Below are 19,989 nucleotides of genomic sequence, written 5' to 3'. Positions count from 1 at the left end.
ATTACCTAATTGGTGCTTTACGGACTATATAAGATGATTAACTGGAGGACTTACCTACGAAGACATTAAGTTGTTGTTGCAGTCCTTTTGTTAATAAGGCCTGCTCGCATCTTTTGGTCTTTTAAGCTGTACTTTCAGTCTTTTCATTCCAATCTGAAAACCATTCATTGCCTGAATAGCTGCTTGAGCACTGGCTGGATTATCAAATGACACAAAACCTGTTGAGTTAACAAAAAAACAAAAGAGTTCTTAAATATTCGTTAAACATGGGTTTATTTGAAATAGAATTTAATGGGAAAAACTAGAAAAATTACATAAAAACCAAGGGAGACAAATTTTACAGAAGAGAATTTTGGCATCGGAAAAATATTCCCTCATTTGTGAGTAGTCTTTAGTAGTTGAATTAATTTACTTACCAAAACATTTGCTTTGATTTGTTGCGCGATCGATGAATACCTTTGAACTGATTACATTGCCAAATGGAAGAAACATTTGCATTAGTTCAGCATCACCGAATTCTTGCGGTAGATGATAAATAAACAAATTGCAGCCTTCTGGCCCGCTAATCGAACATCCTGGAAACATCAAAAAATCTTTAAAGAACATTAAAGGTTTCTGTCAATAGGAACATTGTTCGTTGGTTTGCCTTAAACTTAAAGGGGAGGGCGATTGTTATGAGGAGACACGAAAGTGTTAAGTACCATGTGTAATGTAAATTATGTGTGCGTGTTCAGGTCAGCAGGAAAAATCCAGTTGCTTGTCCAATATATTAACAGAATCATTGTGAATTATTTGTGAATAATTTCGTTTGATCTAATTTTGCTCGAAGCCCTTAGAATCTAGGTTTGTTCCTGCTTTGTTCCTTATTTTTGCGTTCAGGTGAATTTCCCATTTTTAAGTAAGAAGTCCTCTAGTCGTTTTTCCATCGAAAAGTTCATCTACGAGTTCGTAATAGCTCAATGATGCTAAACTTAAATCTGATATTAAAGGACCGACCACAAAAAGAGCTCGGATCCATTGCAGTTGGTACTTATTTGTTAGCTTTGTCTTTGATGAAATTGTTGGTGTATGTTTCCAAGAATATCCAAAAAATTCATTTAACAGTTAATGCCAATCAAATTTGTATTTAACTTTGATTCAGCTGTTCTACTTGTTGATCTACTCATCCAAATACATTGCGTCTTTACGTCATACGTCTTTATATGGGCTGTATTGTCACACGCATGCGTGTGGTAGTGAAAGCTCGCATAAGTAGGTGAAGGAAACTTAGGCACATGTTCGATTGACATTATCTATATGAAATTCATGGAAATAAATTTCTAAGCTTAAGGACAAACCAATAGAACTTGGTGACATATTTTTAGCCGAGACCTTCTTCGAATCTATTTCTTACCATAAAGGCATATAGCAAAACCGTACAAATTTGTACAAGAATTAGCTCATAGCTCCAAGGTAAAAATTGATTTAATGAATGTCTCAGCTCAAAATATGTTACTAAGTTCTATGGGTTTAATTAAATATGACTCAGACCCTCTCTATATATTTTTTAGTGACAAAACAAATTGCCATTTAGATTCCTTTCACTAACAATTTTGGCGACAAAGAAGATGTCACCTACTCCATTACGAGTAGACAAATTATTATGAGACTCCACCATTTCATAACTGTATGCCCACAAAATTACATTTTTTTTATTTGCATTTTCAATTCATGTGTTATGTTTACATTTGTGCTACAACCTGCATAATAAAGATTTGTTTTGGTACCCCGGTTAGGAAAAAAAAATGGTTTACAGTAATTTTATTTAATGAAAATTAAATAGAAATAATTTTTGTTTTTTCTTTATTATATCATATAATGTATATAACCAACATAATTACACAACATATTCACCGAATAAACATTCAAACAACAAACATTATAAATGGACAACACAAACATATAATAATTGCATATAGATGTTTGATTAATAAAAACAAACGAATAAAACGAAAATACACGAAACTATTTAAATTAATAATTAAAAAAAATGAAAAGTAAGAATAAACAAAAATATAAATTCTCAATTTTACATTGATGAACATAAACCCAAAATGAAAGGATTTAATGGATTTCAGTGAATCCATGTAAAAAATAAATATAAAACAATGTTTACAGCCGTGGAATTATATGATCCAATAATTTGATATCCATTAATGCTATTCATTCCACATACGATCCTGACGTCACCATACATGTATCGACATACATATCGTAATGTCGTACTCATGTGATAACTTATATAGAATGAATAGAATTGTTTGGATTGTAATTGTCGGAAGTTATAATTCCGTCTTAGTATCAATAACTGTAATTACAGAAAAGATAAACAAAAATAAAACCAAAAATTAATTTTTAATTAAAAAAAGAGAAATAATAATGAAAAATAATGATTGAAATGACTTATAACGATGCACCTTTAATATACATAATTCTTACCTTCTCGTTGACTTGAAGCAACAGCTGCTAATGGTTGTGGTATAGCTTGTGGAAATTGTCCATAAACGGCAGGGTAAGCTGTTAAATAATTTACAATCAAAAAACAAAGAACATCAACAAACACTGGACATTTAGAAATATTAGTTTTTGGTTTCTTCTTTTCCTTTTTTTTAATTTAATTGATTATCGTGTCTATATAATAAGTAATGGGGAGCTACTTTCATTCTACGATATCTATAGGGGATTCTAGCATGTCAGGGTAAGTAATGAAAGAAACTAACTAAGTAATCAATCAATTCATGTAACAAAACTATCTTTACCGACCGTACTCAACTTTACTGTGAGTGATATATGAGCAATTGTCTACATTTTACTGATGAATGAAGTTAACCTCTTACAAACCGCCATCGTATCTCTGTATAGACAATATAATCTATTACTTCACCTGTTGAAACTATTTTTTAATCTTTTGGCTGTTTTCAGACTTCGATTGTTTTATCTTCCAATCTCCGGATTAGAAAATATTTTTATAATAAAACTCTTTTTTAAGTTATGATGTTAAGCAACGCCTTGTGCACTTACAACAAGACATTGATTAACCTGCCAATCACAAAAAGTGTCCCCCAACAGCATACTGAAACTTCTTAGAATTTCAGTTTCCTTTTTTTTGATACTTAACGACTTTTAATACTTGTATGTAGTAAGCCGACAAATGTCTGCGTCTCATACATTGACCTAGATTTACTGAAGCAGCTCAATTTCAATTTTTTTTATTTTTTAAGGAACTTGATGAAAATTGCAATTACAGTCTTTTGTAGAATAAGCTCTCATGAGTCAATGTCAAATCGCAAATGTAATTTCTTATTTAGGTAATGTAGCAGGAAGAGCGAATGTAATCCGTAAGAGATATTTATGATTTCTTTCCCTTTCAGACGAAATTAAAAGAGGATTCAGTTGCACGGCAACAGAAATTATAACAGGAAAAAATGTACTCATGATTTTTAAAAAAAAAGTTGAGAAAATTCTAAAATGTACTCGACAAAATAATTGATTATTCCCATGAAAATTCCGTAATAATTTGGATATCAAGCTGTTTTGAGAGGAAGAAGTGAGAAAGCTCGAGCTGTTGAATCAAACTTAATATTTAAACGTGTTAACATGACGAAGAAAAAGTAAAAATTGGGGCAAAACAAGCCACCAAGTTCACTCGTTCTGGCATTATACCAAACCAACGATTGAAAACAGTTTAGAAAGATATTTTACATTGCTCCTTACAGAAAAGATATTCCTCACTTTCCTAATCAACATGAAAACCAGTCAACACCTGCGTAATATAAAAGCTGATTACATTTACATTTCCTTAGAACGTATTTTACTAAGTAATTGTTTGGAAATATTGACTATACATTCGCCTTTGGCTCATGCAGCAATCTATCCACGAGTCAAACATTTACGCACTCTACTATTACCGTGACAAGTACGAATTGTGCATATTTTAACTTAACTCCACCATACTTGTCTCACGTAAGATATTTTTTTATCGATGAGGATGTCTTAATTTAAAGGGCGCATTGTTTTACTCAGTTTTGATTTAAGATTAGTATTGATACCTTGAGATAGTAGCAAACTTTAAACCATTTCAAGCATGTCTAATAAAAAATTCTAACTAAATTCAGAATCAAACGAAACTCATAAAAATTGTACAACACTATATATTTCTTGCAATTGTTTTATGTATATTTACCAAGATATATAAGTAATTAAATATGGTTATTGAGATGCATAAAATGTTCTGTTGATGAAAAGCAATTTAACGTTAAGTTCATTCCGAAGAGCATTCGTTCATATTGAAGGCAATCAATCAAAATGGCAGTATGACAGTGTCGTATTATAATGAAAACCAACAAAAGAAAATGGAAATTATAGTCTAAACCCATAAGGTAAAATAAACTTTTAGGAGTTTTGCTGTTGCTGTGTTTGTTTTTTCTTTTTAAATTATTTACAGCATTAAAAGCGACTACATAAAAAGTGATTGAATAATATGCGATATACTTGTTGCATGATGACATTTCTTTTTTATCATAAAAAAGATTCTTTTGGCATTAAAAATCTTTTTTTAATTTAATTGTTCACCTGATACTGACGGGCTCGGGGTCGAGTACGTTATTGATGATGGCGAACAAACTGCATACCGATAGATGTACTCATCTTAAGAAAAAAATTAAAAAAGAAAATAAAAATGAAAAAGAATTTTTATTTTTATTTCACATTTTTGTTTGGAAAGGTAAATTTTGCTTTTACGAAAATAAACAAATCATAAGAGTTAAAAATGTATCGTGTTGGTAAATGTTTGGAGTTGAAATCGGGCAAACGAATAGGTTTTGAAAAATAATAATTCGGAAGATATAGATTTTAAAGAGTAAAAAGACACTTCACAATACAAATTTCATCGAAAATTCATCACTCTTTTTGTAAACGTTTAAATAGATTTATTTATGTGCCAAGTTCAGAAACCCTTTACAAATGTCTAGTCATCTGTTATCACGAAAATTATCGATAAGGCCTGACTAGTGTTCTCTTTATAGCAAAATGTATAGTGTACAACTAAAGAAGTAAAATATTCACATTAAGCAGTACTTCAAACAAAAGATATAACTGATGTAATCACACCTGCCGTTTGTAAAACTTGAATATCGACGGTATGCATGGAATACTGGCACATTTCATTTGCGTTGTTAACGTGCCCCAACAATAATTCCGACAATATATAATGCGTCTACTTTTGTCAAGTTTATCGAGTATTAATAAGTAATTCAAATGTTCGACTATCATCATTTTTTACTCAGAAGGAGACACTATTGCGTTAATTCGAGTAAAAACCTAAGACCGATGGTAAATATTAACCTGACATTCAGTCAAGGAAAACTACCTTAGTCAGCCAGAAAATGACGTATCTATTATTGAGTGCTTTAAAATACCGAATTTAGTTCAGCACTCATGAAACTCCTATCAGCTTGAATAATGAAATGAAAGTCGCGGATTAAATTCGCTGAAGCTTGACATACTCTATCTGTCCCACGAGTTTTAGAAATGATTCGTGGTAATATTGATAAATGTGAAAGTAAAATTTCCTTATAACGATTGAAAGTAATGATTAGAGATTCTGATTTTATTCAGGTTTGTAAGTGATTCTACATGTGGTGCGACAAAAGTGCAAAGGTGAAAAACAAAAACGAAGCTTATGAGAATTTTTTTATAGATTTAAGTGCTTGTTGATATAGTTCAGTTTACGTTTTTAATGAAGTACTAGATTGTAATTTTATCGACAGAGGCGGTTAAGTTTGAGTCTTATATGTATTATCGGAGCTTTCGAAAACAGTTTTCTTCTTCAAGGATCATAATGAGACTGATTTACCCTTAAATTGCCCCTTTATACTGTTGCATACTAGAGTTTACTACTGAATCATTGTATCTTTGTTATGATTTCACCTACATCCTAACACATGGAAATTCATCATGATTATGGAGATTCATTTTAAATACTACGACTTCAGTTCCTGGTTTCAAAACGACACTTCATATAACTATCGTAAATTGGGTCCGTTTTTATCGAATTTCTCAATTTTTAATTTACGCTCACGGAATTTTGAAAACCGACACATTTTCTGTTTCTGTGTTTTACTTGAGTTTCTGATTTCTCCATATAAAAATACATGCAAAATTCACACAAAAAAAACAGTAAACCGCGAAACAGAAAATGTGTCAGTTTTCAAAATTCCGTGAGTGTAGTTCATTCGGATGTGATTTTAAAGAAATACACTTTAAAGACCACCGAACTTTTATGTAGAAATTTGGAATCAATTGACAAAACTGTAAAATTTTACAATAAAAAATGTAACTCGAAATTGGTATTTCTTTGCTATTTTTATATGAAATGTTGGTTGATGTCGAATGAGGGCCCTATTAATAAAAACTTTTATATGTCACACATTTTGCAACCTCTAATATGGATTTCCAGTAAATGTACCAGTTAATATATAAATGCTTAATTTCGATTACACTTTCATTTCAATTTAGTTCATTTGTTTTTTTTTTTTCGTCTAAGAATAGATATTCATAACACAGAAAAGTATAACATTAAAATGTGAGTAAAATAAATACATCGAGGGGTATTTTTAATTAGCTACACCTAAAACGTTTCCAAAAACATTTTATGTAAAAATAAAATTTAAAAAGAAAAATTTCAAATAAAAAAATAAACGGAAAATATTTATGGAATAAGAACGTGTTACTCAAGTAAAAAACACATTGAATTATATATTTGAAGTTAACAGTAAACATCTACACAAAGAAAATGTTTAATCCAAAAAGAAAGAAAAAACGTTTCACAGTTTAGTTGCACTTACCAACGCCAGGATACGGTTGCATTCCTGGATAAGCTGCATGTTGTAACGCAGTTTCGCCATTTGGAAGTCCTTGGGCAGGAATAGACAAGTGCAATGCATCTGAGGCGAAAAAATTAAAAGTTTCATAAAAATTTTATTTCTGGAACAGATTGTGCCCACAGTCATTTTCAAGGTAAATTTAAATTTGAAACATATCAAAACAAAAATTTTCAAAGTAGAGTGCCACTGGCAGGATAAATAGTGATACATTAAATCTATGACTTCTCTTGTAGCTTAATTTTTCATCCAAATGTTTGACGTCATAAGTTTTAGCTTACACTGCTCTATATTACAGAATGCTAAACATACTTCCCATAAATCCTATCTATTTATAAACAACTACCTTTAAACTTTGCAATTCGATTTCTTATGAATTTCATATCGATTGAGGATTCAACAACTCCATAATTCAATGATGCAAAATTAAAATTTTTAAATGCTATCCCTCTTAGAGACAACAATAACTTCTGCTATGACACACATCATTATTGTAACACAACTTAATTAAAGTCGTTTTGCAGCAGTAAAAGCTTAAATTCTCTGTATATACGCGACACATAACTTATGACCACATCAAAAATGAATTATTAAAACACAGAGGCCAACAATTAATGTTTCCGTATACTAAACCCAAATATGTTGGGATGCATTCGGTTATGCGGAGCGCTTTCGAAAAAGTTGAAATAAATTTGGTCGGTCGTGTTGGGATGTGTACAATTTACACTACAATAAAATCGGTATGACGACTGAGGAGACATTAATTTAGTATTCAACCAAATATTTTGCCAAAATTTCTCGTACTCATGACTTGTTGATGATATCATGCTTGGATGCCCTTGCTCCATGTTCAGTGAAAAGAGGCAGAAATGCTTGAATAAGAGAGGGGATATTTTTAATGAAAATTTCCTGCGAAGTTCCTGCAAAAGTAACTTTTCTCTTCCTTGAAATTTTCAATTTTTCTATAACCGAAAATTATTTATGTGAATTGATTTAGCTAATTCTAGCGCATCGCCTCACTCGCAACCGAAGCGTTCATTTCTGAGCTAACATTTTCAATTATAAAACCGACAAACACTCGGAATGCTGCTGAAGAATTTCAAATATATCTCTAAATAAAAAAAAATCCCCTCCGAATGCTAATGACTGCCTGTTATGTATATATAGCCTGCCTGCTTTTGTATAAATAATTCATCTACTCATTAAGCAATTTGAAATACTATTCCGAAAATTTCAGGCATTCGATGTCGTCAGCTTCCTTGCTCGCATTACAGTCATCATTAACGTAATGTTTAATAACACTTCTGTTGTAATATGATGAAAAGAAAAATATTTTGCCATTAGAAAGCATAGAATACATCAATTAACTGAACTAATATTACGCGAGACTTATTTCTATTCCTTTGTCGAAGAGAAACTTACTTCAAAGATAAAGCAAAAATTGTGGATGCAAGTGATTACAACTAATAAATTTAACATTGAAAGTGAGATTTTGTGAGACTATACCAATTAGTAGTCATAATATTAATGGCTCAGGAAAATACGAGCAAACGAGTAAAGTTTGCGGAGAGAATTAAAACAAGAAATTCAAAAAAAAATATGGCTTAACTAAAGCAGTCATTTTTGTTCCATCTCGAATGATACGTATGAAATGTTGTCACCAGTATATGCGGAATAATCAACATTTATAGCAGTAATGTATTGTTGCATTGAGAACGAGTAGAATACACTAAAGTAGTCGCGAAAACAAGACTAGTTCTCGTGCAGTCATCATTCACAGAATTGACGCTTACCCCAACATTTTAAATATAAAAAAAGGATTTCTTAGTTATCGTTCTTTAATATTTTCTATTCTAAGAAATTCGGACATTCAGGTCGATTGAAGTCTTTATTTACACGAGGAACGGAAATAGGTGTGCTTGCGGTCTCACACACGGCAAGCATTATCATGTTTTCACGTCTGTTACTTCTCTTTATAGAAGCATGTTCAAATACGGTTTGCAAGAAAATCTTCAACTTCATTTGTTTTAACACAAACTCTGATTATGTAAGACCGCATTAGGCAGAAGTAGTTACTCATTTTTGTCGCCATAGTTTATATCATATGATACAGTCGTCGAGTACTTGAAAAACGAAACAAATTTGTTATTTTATATAACACTCTCGACCTTCTATTCCTATATCTGACTAAACTCATATATATTTTTCCGTCCCATTGAGTAAGCAAGTGAGCAAACTTAACCTATGAGCTTTTTCGCGAACGAAGAAAACTTGAATTTTGAAAATGTTATACGTAATACAATAATTACGGATAGAGGGCCTAGAAAATTATCAATTTTTTTCAATTAAAATTGTCCTCTGTCTTTGTTTTTGTTCAGTATATTTTTTATGAAACTAATAAAACGAGTACGTATGGCTAAAAATGTCATCCCATTAAATCTAGAATGTTTATTCCATCATCCGTAAATTAAACATATTCGATAGTTGACCTCGTAAAAAAATAATATGAAACTTTCATGAGAATTTTATTTTTATTTCCTATTACGATGCATCCCAAACTATTCTATATACTCCTCCGGTAACGATAATAATAAAATGAAAATAAAATCTGTCCCCCACATATACCCATACGATTTCCATTTCAATACATTTACAGTAATCGTCGTCGGAGTACGTACATAATATTTTTCATATTAATTTTGATGAACCATGGTGGGGGATTAACATTTTCTTTTAGTTTTCAGTGAAAAAATGGTTTATATGAGAAACTCAGTGGACGGCCACATACTGTTCGTCGGTCATAAAAATGAGAAAGTCGTAAAACCGAAGTGAATGATGTCGGTATGGTTATAACGTTTAAGCAAGGGTTTTCAAATCATAAAATGCGGACTCGATTTTATAATATTTCGTATCTGTAAGATCCACGACTGGTGTTCACTATCGTAGATTGGAGGGAAAGACCCAATAAATGTCTATTAGCTCGATAAATATCTGGTTGATATATCAATTTACAAAAGGAATTTTTTATTAGATACTTCGTCTACAACATGACAAACAGAATGTATTTCAGCATCTAGCAGTGTATGTACTCAAGAGGCCATTGCTTGGTCAAAGCCATCTTTTCCATCCCCACTATTTTGGAAAACTTTTCATTGATTCTCTAGATACTTACGTCCAGCATAAGATTGAGGTATTCCATTTGTGTAAACGGCTTCTGTTCCAGCAGGTTGACCATTTGGCGTTTGAGCGGCCATATTGAATGTTGGCATCGTTGGTGATGGTAGTGATGGTATAGTTCCATTTACCGGTTGTCCCGAACCTTTAATTGAAATATCACAAATTTACGTGATGCTTCTTCATTGTGAATATTTCCAAATCAAATTACCATTTAGAGCATGAGGTATTTGTGTAGCCAATGCTGCCATTGGATTAATATAAGTACCTTGTGCTGTAGCAGCTGCCATTAGTGCCTGCTGTTGCTAAAGGTAGAGAGCAACAAAAAAAAACATTTTTATTCGTACAATGGGAGAGGCTAACCCAAATAAATTTACTTGTGCGTATGCTCCATATGCTCCGAATTGATTAAACACAAATGGATTCAATAAATTCATGTGGCCGGCCATTTGCTGCATACGTCTCAATTGCCGTTCCTTTTCTGTGTCTGCAAACTTAACAACTAAGCTTGAAGAAGCTCCCTGAAACAATGAAAATAAATGTTAATGGCAGGCTAATATACGAGAGAAAAACAGATGACTAGAAGGAAAAAAAAAGAAACAGAAACGGAGAAATAAAAACGGAAAATGAAAAGAAATTCTTTCCATTCAACGAATAAAACTACAAACAAAGAACTACGATATTTCTATGATTTCTTGTTGAGTTCATGTCGTTTGTTTTCATGCTTCATAAAAGTCACTCTGAAACGTCTATATGGCTTTTTGAGTTTCACAGATAGAAATCTTTGGTTGTGTAACCCCACCTATCTACAGTTCAGTTGAGTATTTTTTTTTTTCATTCTTTTTTTTATTTATTACAATTTCATCTGAAGATTTTTATGATAAAACATCATTTTACAAAGAGTTTTCTTTTAAAGCGAAAAGCTATTTTTTGTGAACTTTCAATCGAAGAAAGACCCATTGCTTTGATTTCTTCATATCCGATTATGGCAGGAATTTCTTTTAAATTAATGGAATTGAATTCCACTTAAAAAATATTTTTTAAGGGTTTTCTCCATTTCTTATTTTTATTTTTTTTTCTGTGTTGGATGAGTGAAAAAAAGGTCGACTCTCTACCATATATATCACTAACTATGTGTATTTTATACATACATTGTCGTCTCATGCTTATGTGATTAAATTCTTTGAAAAATTCTTATAAATGAAATCATTTTATATTAAATTTTCTGTGTATTGCAAGAGGCATTGAGGGTTTTTTTCCTTCTCTTCAGCTTCTTCTTTTTTTTCTTCTTCGTTCTGGAAGTCGGGTAAATAATAAATTATATTGTGCAATTTGAATTTAGTTCAATTTTTCTTCGCAATATTTCAATGAAAATTTATTAAGTGGAAAAAATATTTTATAGCCAGATGAAAGAACCAATTACGTACAGTATGCGAATGACAACAGGAGCTCTCTATTCATATAAAAACGCTTCTTTCATTCCAATTATTGCAATTGTATTCATACATTTTTTTTTATTAAAAAGGAAGGCAGATGCTGCTCACAAAAATTGCAGATATTACTAGAATGGATTATGTAATCAAATGTATAGTAAAAGAAAGGAGCGACAAGATTTGGTACCCCATACTAAACGATACTGTCACTTCTTTTGTTTAAAGTATCGCTCAGTGTTCGATACAAAATCTATTTCTTCCTTTATGTTTTTTTATCGTCGTTGATGATAGCGGATGAATAACCATATCCAAGAAAACACGATCCTGAGAATATTCAGCTGAGGCTGACCTAATTTTTTTTTTTCAGATTTCATCAGTTAAGGCCGACCATTACTGATCGATGCACACAGATCAGTGGATCCTTTGTACTATCCTGTCATCATTAAAATCCCGAAGTACACTCAGGGACCTCATCTCCTAACCCTTAATCGCATTAATCACAGCCCTGGTCATTAATAATCACTGAGTCTGTACCTCACACTCACAGTCAGCTCGTTATTGACTTAGTCCACACTCACAGTCCGCTCGTTATTGACTTAGTCCAGCCTCACATTTCGCAAGGCTAGCCTGTCTGGGCGTTCAATCCAGGTTTAACCGTATTTCTATAGAATCCTTTAGTCGTACTCTTTAGATTCATACACGCGTACGGCTTTCCTGTGGGTTTTCAACCTCATCGCTAGCCCCATCCCATAGCCAGCAGTCGACTTTTAACCTCGCTATCAAGAAACGGTACATAAGGTCCAGTATTAGAGTTTACATCGCCTTGTACTAGTGTGAGCCGGTCAATAACCAAATCGCATTGCATAACACATCTGTGATTAACAGTAGCCTCTGCGATGAAACAATATAAAAACTGCGCCATATACTCGGCAGTGCTAACTTGGCAGGCTGACCTATACATACTTTAGCATAGTTGAAAAATCTTAGGACAATAGAGCAAGGTCTAATTTCATTTAGGAATGCAAGGTAGAATGCAATGCATGTTCCAGAAAGAGAATCATTTCTATTAAGAGCGCTCACCCCTTCGGCAATTTTCTAGCCTACATTTGTGCGCAAAAATATTCGTTTTTTGATGATTTCTCTTAACCAAAATCTTTTTTTGAAAAAGTAAAACCATTAAAGCATGCAAAAATGTGTTACTTTTAAGAGAAAAATTGGTTTGTGGTCGATAACTTAACCCACTTGGAGAAACCTTTGCAAAACACATAAATGTACACATTTGCAAAGGTTTCTCCAAGTGCAATAAGTTATCATCCACAAACCAATTTTTCTCTTAAAAATAACACATTTTTGCATGCTTTTATGGTTTTACTTTTAAAAAAAAAATTGGTTCAGAGAAATCATCAAAAAACGAATATTTTTGCGTACAAATGTAGGCTAGAAAATTGCCAAGAGGTGAGCGCTCTTAACTAATGTTCTACTTTTTATTTTATGCACTGTAAGTTACATGGTATTTTGGAATACTTTTCTGACCACATTTTCGCCAGACCTGTAGCGTTCACAAAATTCTCAACAATAGCTGTCAAAATTCCCCTTCTGACTTTTCCAAGAATCTGCTTCCACGTGTATAAAAAAAAACTAATATCTTCTTTCCGCCATGTAATGCTGATAAAACAACGTCCCACGAAACTAAAATAAGAAATGAAATTTCCTCATTCCCCACTACCAACAGCAACAAGAATATGGATAGACCGAATCAAAGAGCTGTAAAAAATTCAATAAACTAACCGCACTGACATAATCTAAATTTATACGAAACGCACACACAGCGATCATTTATTATTACGCTTTGGCCCATTATTACAGACGACGTTTATACGAGGTTAGATTTAGTTAGCTATCCATCCAAGTTACCCGCACTATATAAACTTTATACGATTTACGATATGGATGAGCTACTCCTGCTACTCGTACTATAACACATTACACTCTGGGTATAGTTGTAATTGATGGTCGGGAAATGAGATTGCATAATAGTTTATATATTTTCACCCATAGTGTTTTCGATATGAGACATAATATAACATAACGTGTATTTATACACATATCTAGCTCGTCTAGCTATCTGTTATTACCATCGGGAAATAAGCCATCAACATAGCTTAAGGATTATTAATGTCTTTGTAACTCAACAATAATATTTTGTATAACAATAAATGGATAATGTACCTTTGAGCAGTCATAATACTTATTATCTGGTAATGTAGCTGAGGCGCATTGAATAATATCGGAATTTACAGTCGAATATTGTATTTATAGATTTGGATTATAGATTGAAGAGACAAAAGACGACTGAGAGAATCGAATATGGGATATATCTGTGGATCGGGATTTTGAAGATAAAAACAAACTTAATTGCTCTTGATTAAGCTGTTGATGTAATGACTAAGCATTTGATGGATTCTCCATAGAATATGAGAAAGACTTTTTTCTGAAAATTTGTTGTTGAGTTTCGATTGCGTGACTATCTTAATAATAATAACTTAAAATCACTAGGGGTTGGGCTCAAACATCATTGAAAGATTAGTGAAATAGCATATGACGATGCTAAGAATTTATTCAATCTCTACAAAAAACGGAAAGTACTGAACGTAATAGTAACTGCCTAATTCTATCGTCAGTCTTAGTATATTCTCAGCGACCAAAGGTAATGATGCTTTGTTATGAAAGATTGAAAAAAAACTGAAAATGTAGTTGAATTTGGCGCGTTTTTTAATATGCTCGCCCTACTACAATATCCGAATTCTACTGTAAAGTTTATTGTAATGGAAATTTACATTTCACATGAATTCTTAGGATTTTAGTTCGCGTAGTAAATAGTTATCGCTGTACAGTATAATTGCATGTTTCCGCATTTTTCGCGTAACATAAAAGAAATTTAAATAAGAATGAAATTGCATACATTTACTGCAGTTCAAAGAACTCTGTCCTTGTAACGTACACCCCGAACCGTATATAGACATGGCGCGGCATGTATAGAGCCTCTCTGACCCATGTTAAGGGAATCTGACAACACACAATCAAATTCCAGCCAACGAAGCTAAATATGATTTTTTTTCAAACACTGCAAAAGATAAGAATGTCAATGAATTGTAAATTCATTTTAAATTGACCTACCACAAAGGCAAGCTAACGATCGTTTATAAATGGAAAAAAATCTACTTCAGACGTAAAAACATTTACTATTCGAAAAATTTACCATTTCATTTCAACCGCCACACCCCCAACAGTGATGTTTTGCTTTTAATTGAAAAGCTTAACGCTCACAAAGGTGGTAATTTTTTTTTTCTTACTTTCTGTACTCTGCATTTGCTGATATAAAGGCACGTCATACCAGACAAGTTATTGTATGTAGCGTACCGTGAAGGTGTATAGCAATAGATTGGTAAAATAAATTGTTTTTCCAGGCGAAATTATATAAAAAAGGAATTTTGATTATATGCAAATTAGGGTTGAAAAATGCGATAATTTTTTTTTCGCTCTCTCGTCGGTCGTTTCGCCTTTGGTAAGCTTACCATATATATAAATATATATATATATATTGATATTCTTTAACGAAAGTTTTTCAGAATATAATTAAGTAAAATCATTTCAAAACATACACCGTGAAATCAAAGCACTTTTACGTTGATAAAGAAATGAAATTTTAATTTTTTTAATGAAAAGGTCAGATGAATACTCGCAAAAATGTTCGTCCAGGCCGTTAATATTTCAACTGAAAACGTCATGAAATGCCCGTTTTACAATATTTTAGACTGAAACCGTAATTTATATCATGTCGACTCGCTTTCAATTCATTTAAAAATCTTTGAATTGAACTATACATTAGAAATATATAACAAAATTAATGGAAATCTACCGAGATTCTATTGTATCTATCTGCAAAAGACAGATATTGTCAGAAGATTGTTCCATTTGAAATATGGAATTTGTTTGGAATGCTTTTTCGTCACTGTAACTTAATAATTATTCGCTGAAAAGTATCGTTCCATACCCTCAACACAACCGAAATAAAATTGAAAATGAATGACAAACTGAAATTCAACGTTGAGCAAGCTATTTTGTGAAAGCATTGTAACCGTTCAGTCAACCCTAATAAAATAAGTTACCCGAGACATTGATTATAAATTCACATGCTCTAGCATAGCAGTACATATAGGAATATATGGGTAAAAAGTTTTTAATTGACATACGGACAGTGTGACAATTAAAACGTCGTTCATAGTCATATAGAACGAACAGTGTTAATTCAACTATTTGTAAATGTAAAATAGTAATTACGAAAATTTCATGTAAAATGGCATGGCACTTTAGCGCTACTAGCATCAATACTCGGCTGAGTTGTGTCAGAATTTGAGGCTTTAGTGAGATAACTTACGGTGAGCTATCGCTTAAAATTGCTTCGAGAACTTTCAAATTTTTCTATGTTTATGCTTGTAGCACAACGTGTTCTGAAACTTCTATGGTTTTCCTCATAACTCACATACCTCGTAAGGAAAATTTTACTGTACTTGGTTGAATACAGTGATAAAAAATATTTTAAATATTTGCAGGTAACTTGTCTCCAGATAATTTTGTTTTCATATAAAAATACGATACATGCCGCAGTTAACTTTAATTTACTTGCAAAATAAAGTTACCTGGATACAAATTACCTGTCTTAAAATGTTTTTTTGTCGGTGTAGTTGATTTCAATATACTCATAAAAAAATTTCGTCGTGAAACTTGTTAAATGAAAAGAAGTAATAGATTGGGGAATCACGGAATTTTGAAAACCGACACATTTTCTGATTTCTGGTTAACTGTTTTTTTTTTGTGAATTTTGCATGTATTTGCAAGCAAAACACAGAAAGACAAAATGTGTCGGTTTTCAAAATTCCGTACGTGTATCTGCTGATATACTTGACTTCTTTAAAAAGGAAAGGTGTGAATATTGCAAAGCTTTGACTCGAATCAACAAAGCTCACACGAGAAGCATCATTTCTAGCATTTATCTCTTAGGTGTATTTACTAAGACGTTTCCTTGTAAACATTAACTGAAAACAATTATTAGAAATGAAATGGCTGATTTATGAAAGTGTTCAATCGTAAGGACTTTTCATGCAGTAATTGAACCCCCAAAAATTTTTTGTCATTTACACTGTTTATACTATGCTTCGTTGCTGTTAATATTACATCAAATGTAATGAAATTAAGACGTTAATATTTTAGTAGCTACGTCCTTCCAATGAAACGATACCTTTCGCCACTTTATGTATCGATTCCGGTAAGGTGGAAATTATTGCAATGGAAATAATGCTTAAATACGTCAATTCACCTAATTGAAACACATAATATTTATTACCTACATTGTAGCTGTTACGTTGCGTTCATTAATTTATCACGAAATAATATTTAAAAAAAAAACAGAACCAAAAAAACAAACGATATGAGAATTTGTAAATTATGTTTGACTAGAAAAACAATAATAACCAAAACTATGTGTATTACACATTGTGTAACCGTGCATTCGAATAATTTTTGTACAAAGTATTCGTGATTATTTTCCATTAATATTTTATTGTTACAACATAACATATTAAAAGGCCTATAACTACACGAAACATTATATATTCTCACCCATTACCCAAAACAATCCCCTCAGTATTGTACCACCGCACACACCAGAGTAGTATAATTGCAACAGGTTTTAACCAAACCAAACAAAATTCGCTGTGTAATATGAATTTTATAGAATGAAAAAAAAAATTGTATATATATTTTCAGAGTTGAGTACACACACCGAGCACAGAGAAGTTCATACAAAACAATTTTATGTAATAAAAGCTTATAAAACATTATAGGCGCAACAGTTTTGCGTTCTGAAACCATTTACTTTAATATTTCAACGCCGGTATTTAGTTACCAACCCAACAGGTTGGGCTTGCGGTATAATGTTGTAAGTTATGATGCTATGTACATATATACACAAGGCATTAGACAAGCCATATATACAAATATTGTATATATATAGATTCCTTATAGGGGTGTCCAAAAAAATAATTTGTCGAAAAGTTTGCTTTGCCTTTGTGTCACTTACGAAAAGTGTCTATGAACAGGATAGAATTAGAGGTCATTCAAATTGTGTTCAAGAGCTAAGTTGTAAAAAAACTTTAAAAATGTTTGTAGGTTCTGAGTGTGTTGTTCAGATGTTTTATTTAAAATTGTGATGTTTTAGGCTCCTATGTCGCTGTCAACAGGTTCAATGACATTTACGACAATTTTTCAAAAAAAAAAATATTTATTCCGGGTCAGCTAGACTTATCAGTATTTGTTCGCAAAAACTTTGGCCACCCCTAATATAGAACTATCAACCGATTCTCTATACCCATAAAATACCGTTATAGGAGAATTGGAGCTTATGTGGCTTTGCACTATGCAGAAAATATTACACATTTTGATTTTGTTAAGGGTACTCTCCAGTTGATTTTATGTGGAAAAGAGGATTTTATATTTTATTTTATTTGTCGTTGTTGTTGAAAATAGTTCAGTCATCGTTCGGTATAAACACAAAAGCTGCATTATTTATTTGGTTTGACTATCGTTTTTGGACAGTCATAAATTTATTGATGGAAAATAAAAAGCTTTTTGTCACATAATGTGATTTTGCTATTATTTGCATTGTATTTATATTTGCTGTATTTTCTTTGCAAAAAAAAACAACATTCAGTGGAGTTTTATGAGTCGGGATTATTTTTTAATGATTCGTTATTGTTCCCATAAAAGCTTTGCCAATAAAAGTTTGTATTTCAAAGTTTTATTTTTTATTTTTCAGAAAAATATCAATGCCGTCATATTAAATATTAGCCTTATTGTCAACGGATTACCGATGCTGATCGTTGAAGAACGTTAGACTCATACCGTACTTCAACATACGAAGCTAGACAAACTGTTATTCTTTTCAAATGGAAAAGCTGCTTTATTCAACTTTTATTTATAGAAACGATTCATGGGGAGGACACGGAAAAGTTGAAAGAACGTTTGATTATGTTTATTCTCGTAATTTGATTACTCTTCATTCAAATTTCTACTTAGTTGCAATGTATTAAACTAAATGATTCATGCTTTATTGACGATCGGAACTTTTACCGAACAACTTCGACAAAAACAAACTGGGACCTCCAGTTGTAATGTGGTCAAATAGAAAAGTTTTTCGTTTACAAATTAGTATGAAAGTGTCATCGTTCTATCTCTTGAATAAAAGAGATCAGAAACGGAACTGCTTTCAAAATAAAATCAAGAGAATTATCCCGAGCAGCGTATATCGAGTTTTCTCGAATAATAGGTTTCTTCCATCGTACGGTAAAAACGAATTTTGACAAGCCGAAAACGAACGAGAGCATCCACAGAAGCAAACATAACCGCAACTTGAAAAAAATTTGTTCGTTAAAACTTCATAGTGAGGTTGTGTTGCCTTCTCTTTGGATGACGATTGACATTTTGAATGGCCTTGGAAGAAACCTATTTCTATGCTTTTAAAAACGGTAGGCGTAAGACGATATGATGATCTATCTTCTCTTTTCTTGTTTTTTGATGAGCGGAAAGTAAATTTCTTATTTTGTTCAATTGGATTTTCATTTAGTGCCAAATATTTCGTCTGCCCATTGCAGACATTATCAATGACTAGAAACAACAAAGGCACATAAGCTCACATTTAGTTACACATAAATTAGGACAATTTTTCCCTAAAATTATTGAATTCTGATGAGAATTACGTCTTTTCTTTTGTTCAAAATATTGCCTAGAGTTTGTTAAAAAAATCTTTTACTTCATTTGTTTAAACACATATGTTTTTGTCAGTGTTGTTGATAACAGATTATTGGGTAGAGACTCTACTAGAAAGTTAGGTGAGTTTAAAATTAAGTATCAAAATTCATCGAAAGTTACTAAATCTGAATGCAATCCAAATGAAAAGTGACCTAAATGAGTCATTTTTGAGCAAATAAAATTTCTACGAACTTTGCAAGCTCAAATGATTCCAAAAATTCCATAAGCTGAAAATAATGGCACATCTTAAAAAAACGCTTCCTTATCGATCCATTTTCAACAATAAATACATCAAACGACAGGTATATGTATAATGGGTACCCTAAATATACCGCTACATCATCTATAGAAGAAATATTTGATTTGAGATTATGTTACATTTTCATACCGCTTTCTTTCTCAGTTCATATAAAAAAGGAAAATAATAAAAAAAAAATCGACAATAACGCAATCAAACATTGAAATATTATTTCTGGGCACGGTCGCCCTCGTTGGCAAAAGTGTATGTAAATATTTGCAAATTTGCTTTGTTTCATCGTTTATCATTTCGTAGCATAAAGTTAGTAGAAATTATTGAATGGCGTAAATGGATGGGA

At 31.9% G+C, this 19,989-nt stretch overlaps 1 protein-coding gene across 31 annotated transcripts in view; it reads right to left on the bottom strand.

Annotated features, from left to right (window-relative positions):
• LOC119080723 (CUGBP Elav-like family member 4) overlaps positions 1 to 19,989 on the bottom strand; it is a 243,266-nt gene that overhangs the window by 8,813 nt on the left and 214,464 nt on the right. For 22 of the 31 annotated variants that reach the window (XM_037189209.1, XM_037189210.1, XM_037189213.1 and 19 more), the window contains 8 exons: positions 10,472 to 10,615; positions 10,306 to 10,399; positions 10,093 to 10,239; positions 6,885 to 6,983; positions 4,612 to 4,686; positions 2,479 to 2,556; positions 417 to 593; positions 55 to 218 (listed from right to left, as the gene is read on the bottom strand). In XM_037189209.1, the coding sequence (XP_037045104.1) occupies positions 91 to 218; positions 417 to 593; positions 2,479 to 2,556; positions 4,612 to 4,686; positions 6,885 to 6,983; positions 10,093 to 10,239; positions 10,306 to 10,399; positions 10,472 to 10,615 (942 nt within the window). In that variant the 3' untranslated portion in view covers positions 55 to 90. The remainder of the gene's footprint in view (positions 1 to 54; positions 219 to 416; positions 594 to 2,478; positions 2,557 to 4,611; positions 4,687 to 6,884; positions 6,984 to 10,092; positions 10,240 to 10,305; positions 10,400 to 10,471; positions 10,616 to 19,989) is intronic. The other 9 variants (XM_037189214.1, XM_037189215.1, XM_037189238.1 and 6 more) reach the window with 5 other exon arrangements.

Source organism: Bradysia coprophila, unplaced genomic scaffold (assembly GCF_014529535.1).
Source record: "Bradysia coprophila strain Holo2 unplaced genomic scaffold, BU_Bcop_v1 contig_350, whole genome shotgun sequence".
NCBI classification, from domain to species: domain Eukaryota; kingdom Metazoa; phylum Arthropoda; class Insecta; order Diptera; family Sciaridae; genus Bradysia; species Bradysia coprophila.
The sequence above is the reverse complement of the archived record's forward strand: the minus strand, read 5'-3'. Positions and strand labels throughout refer to the sequence as shown.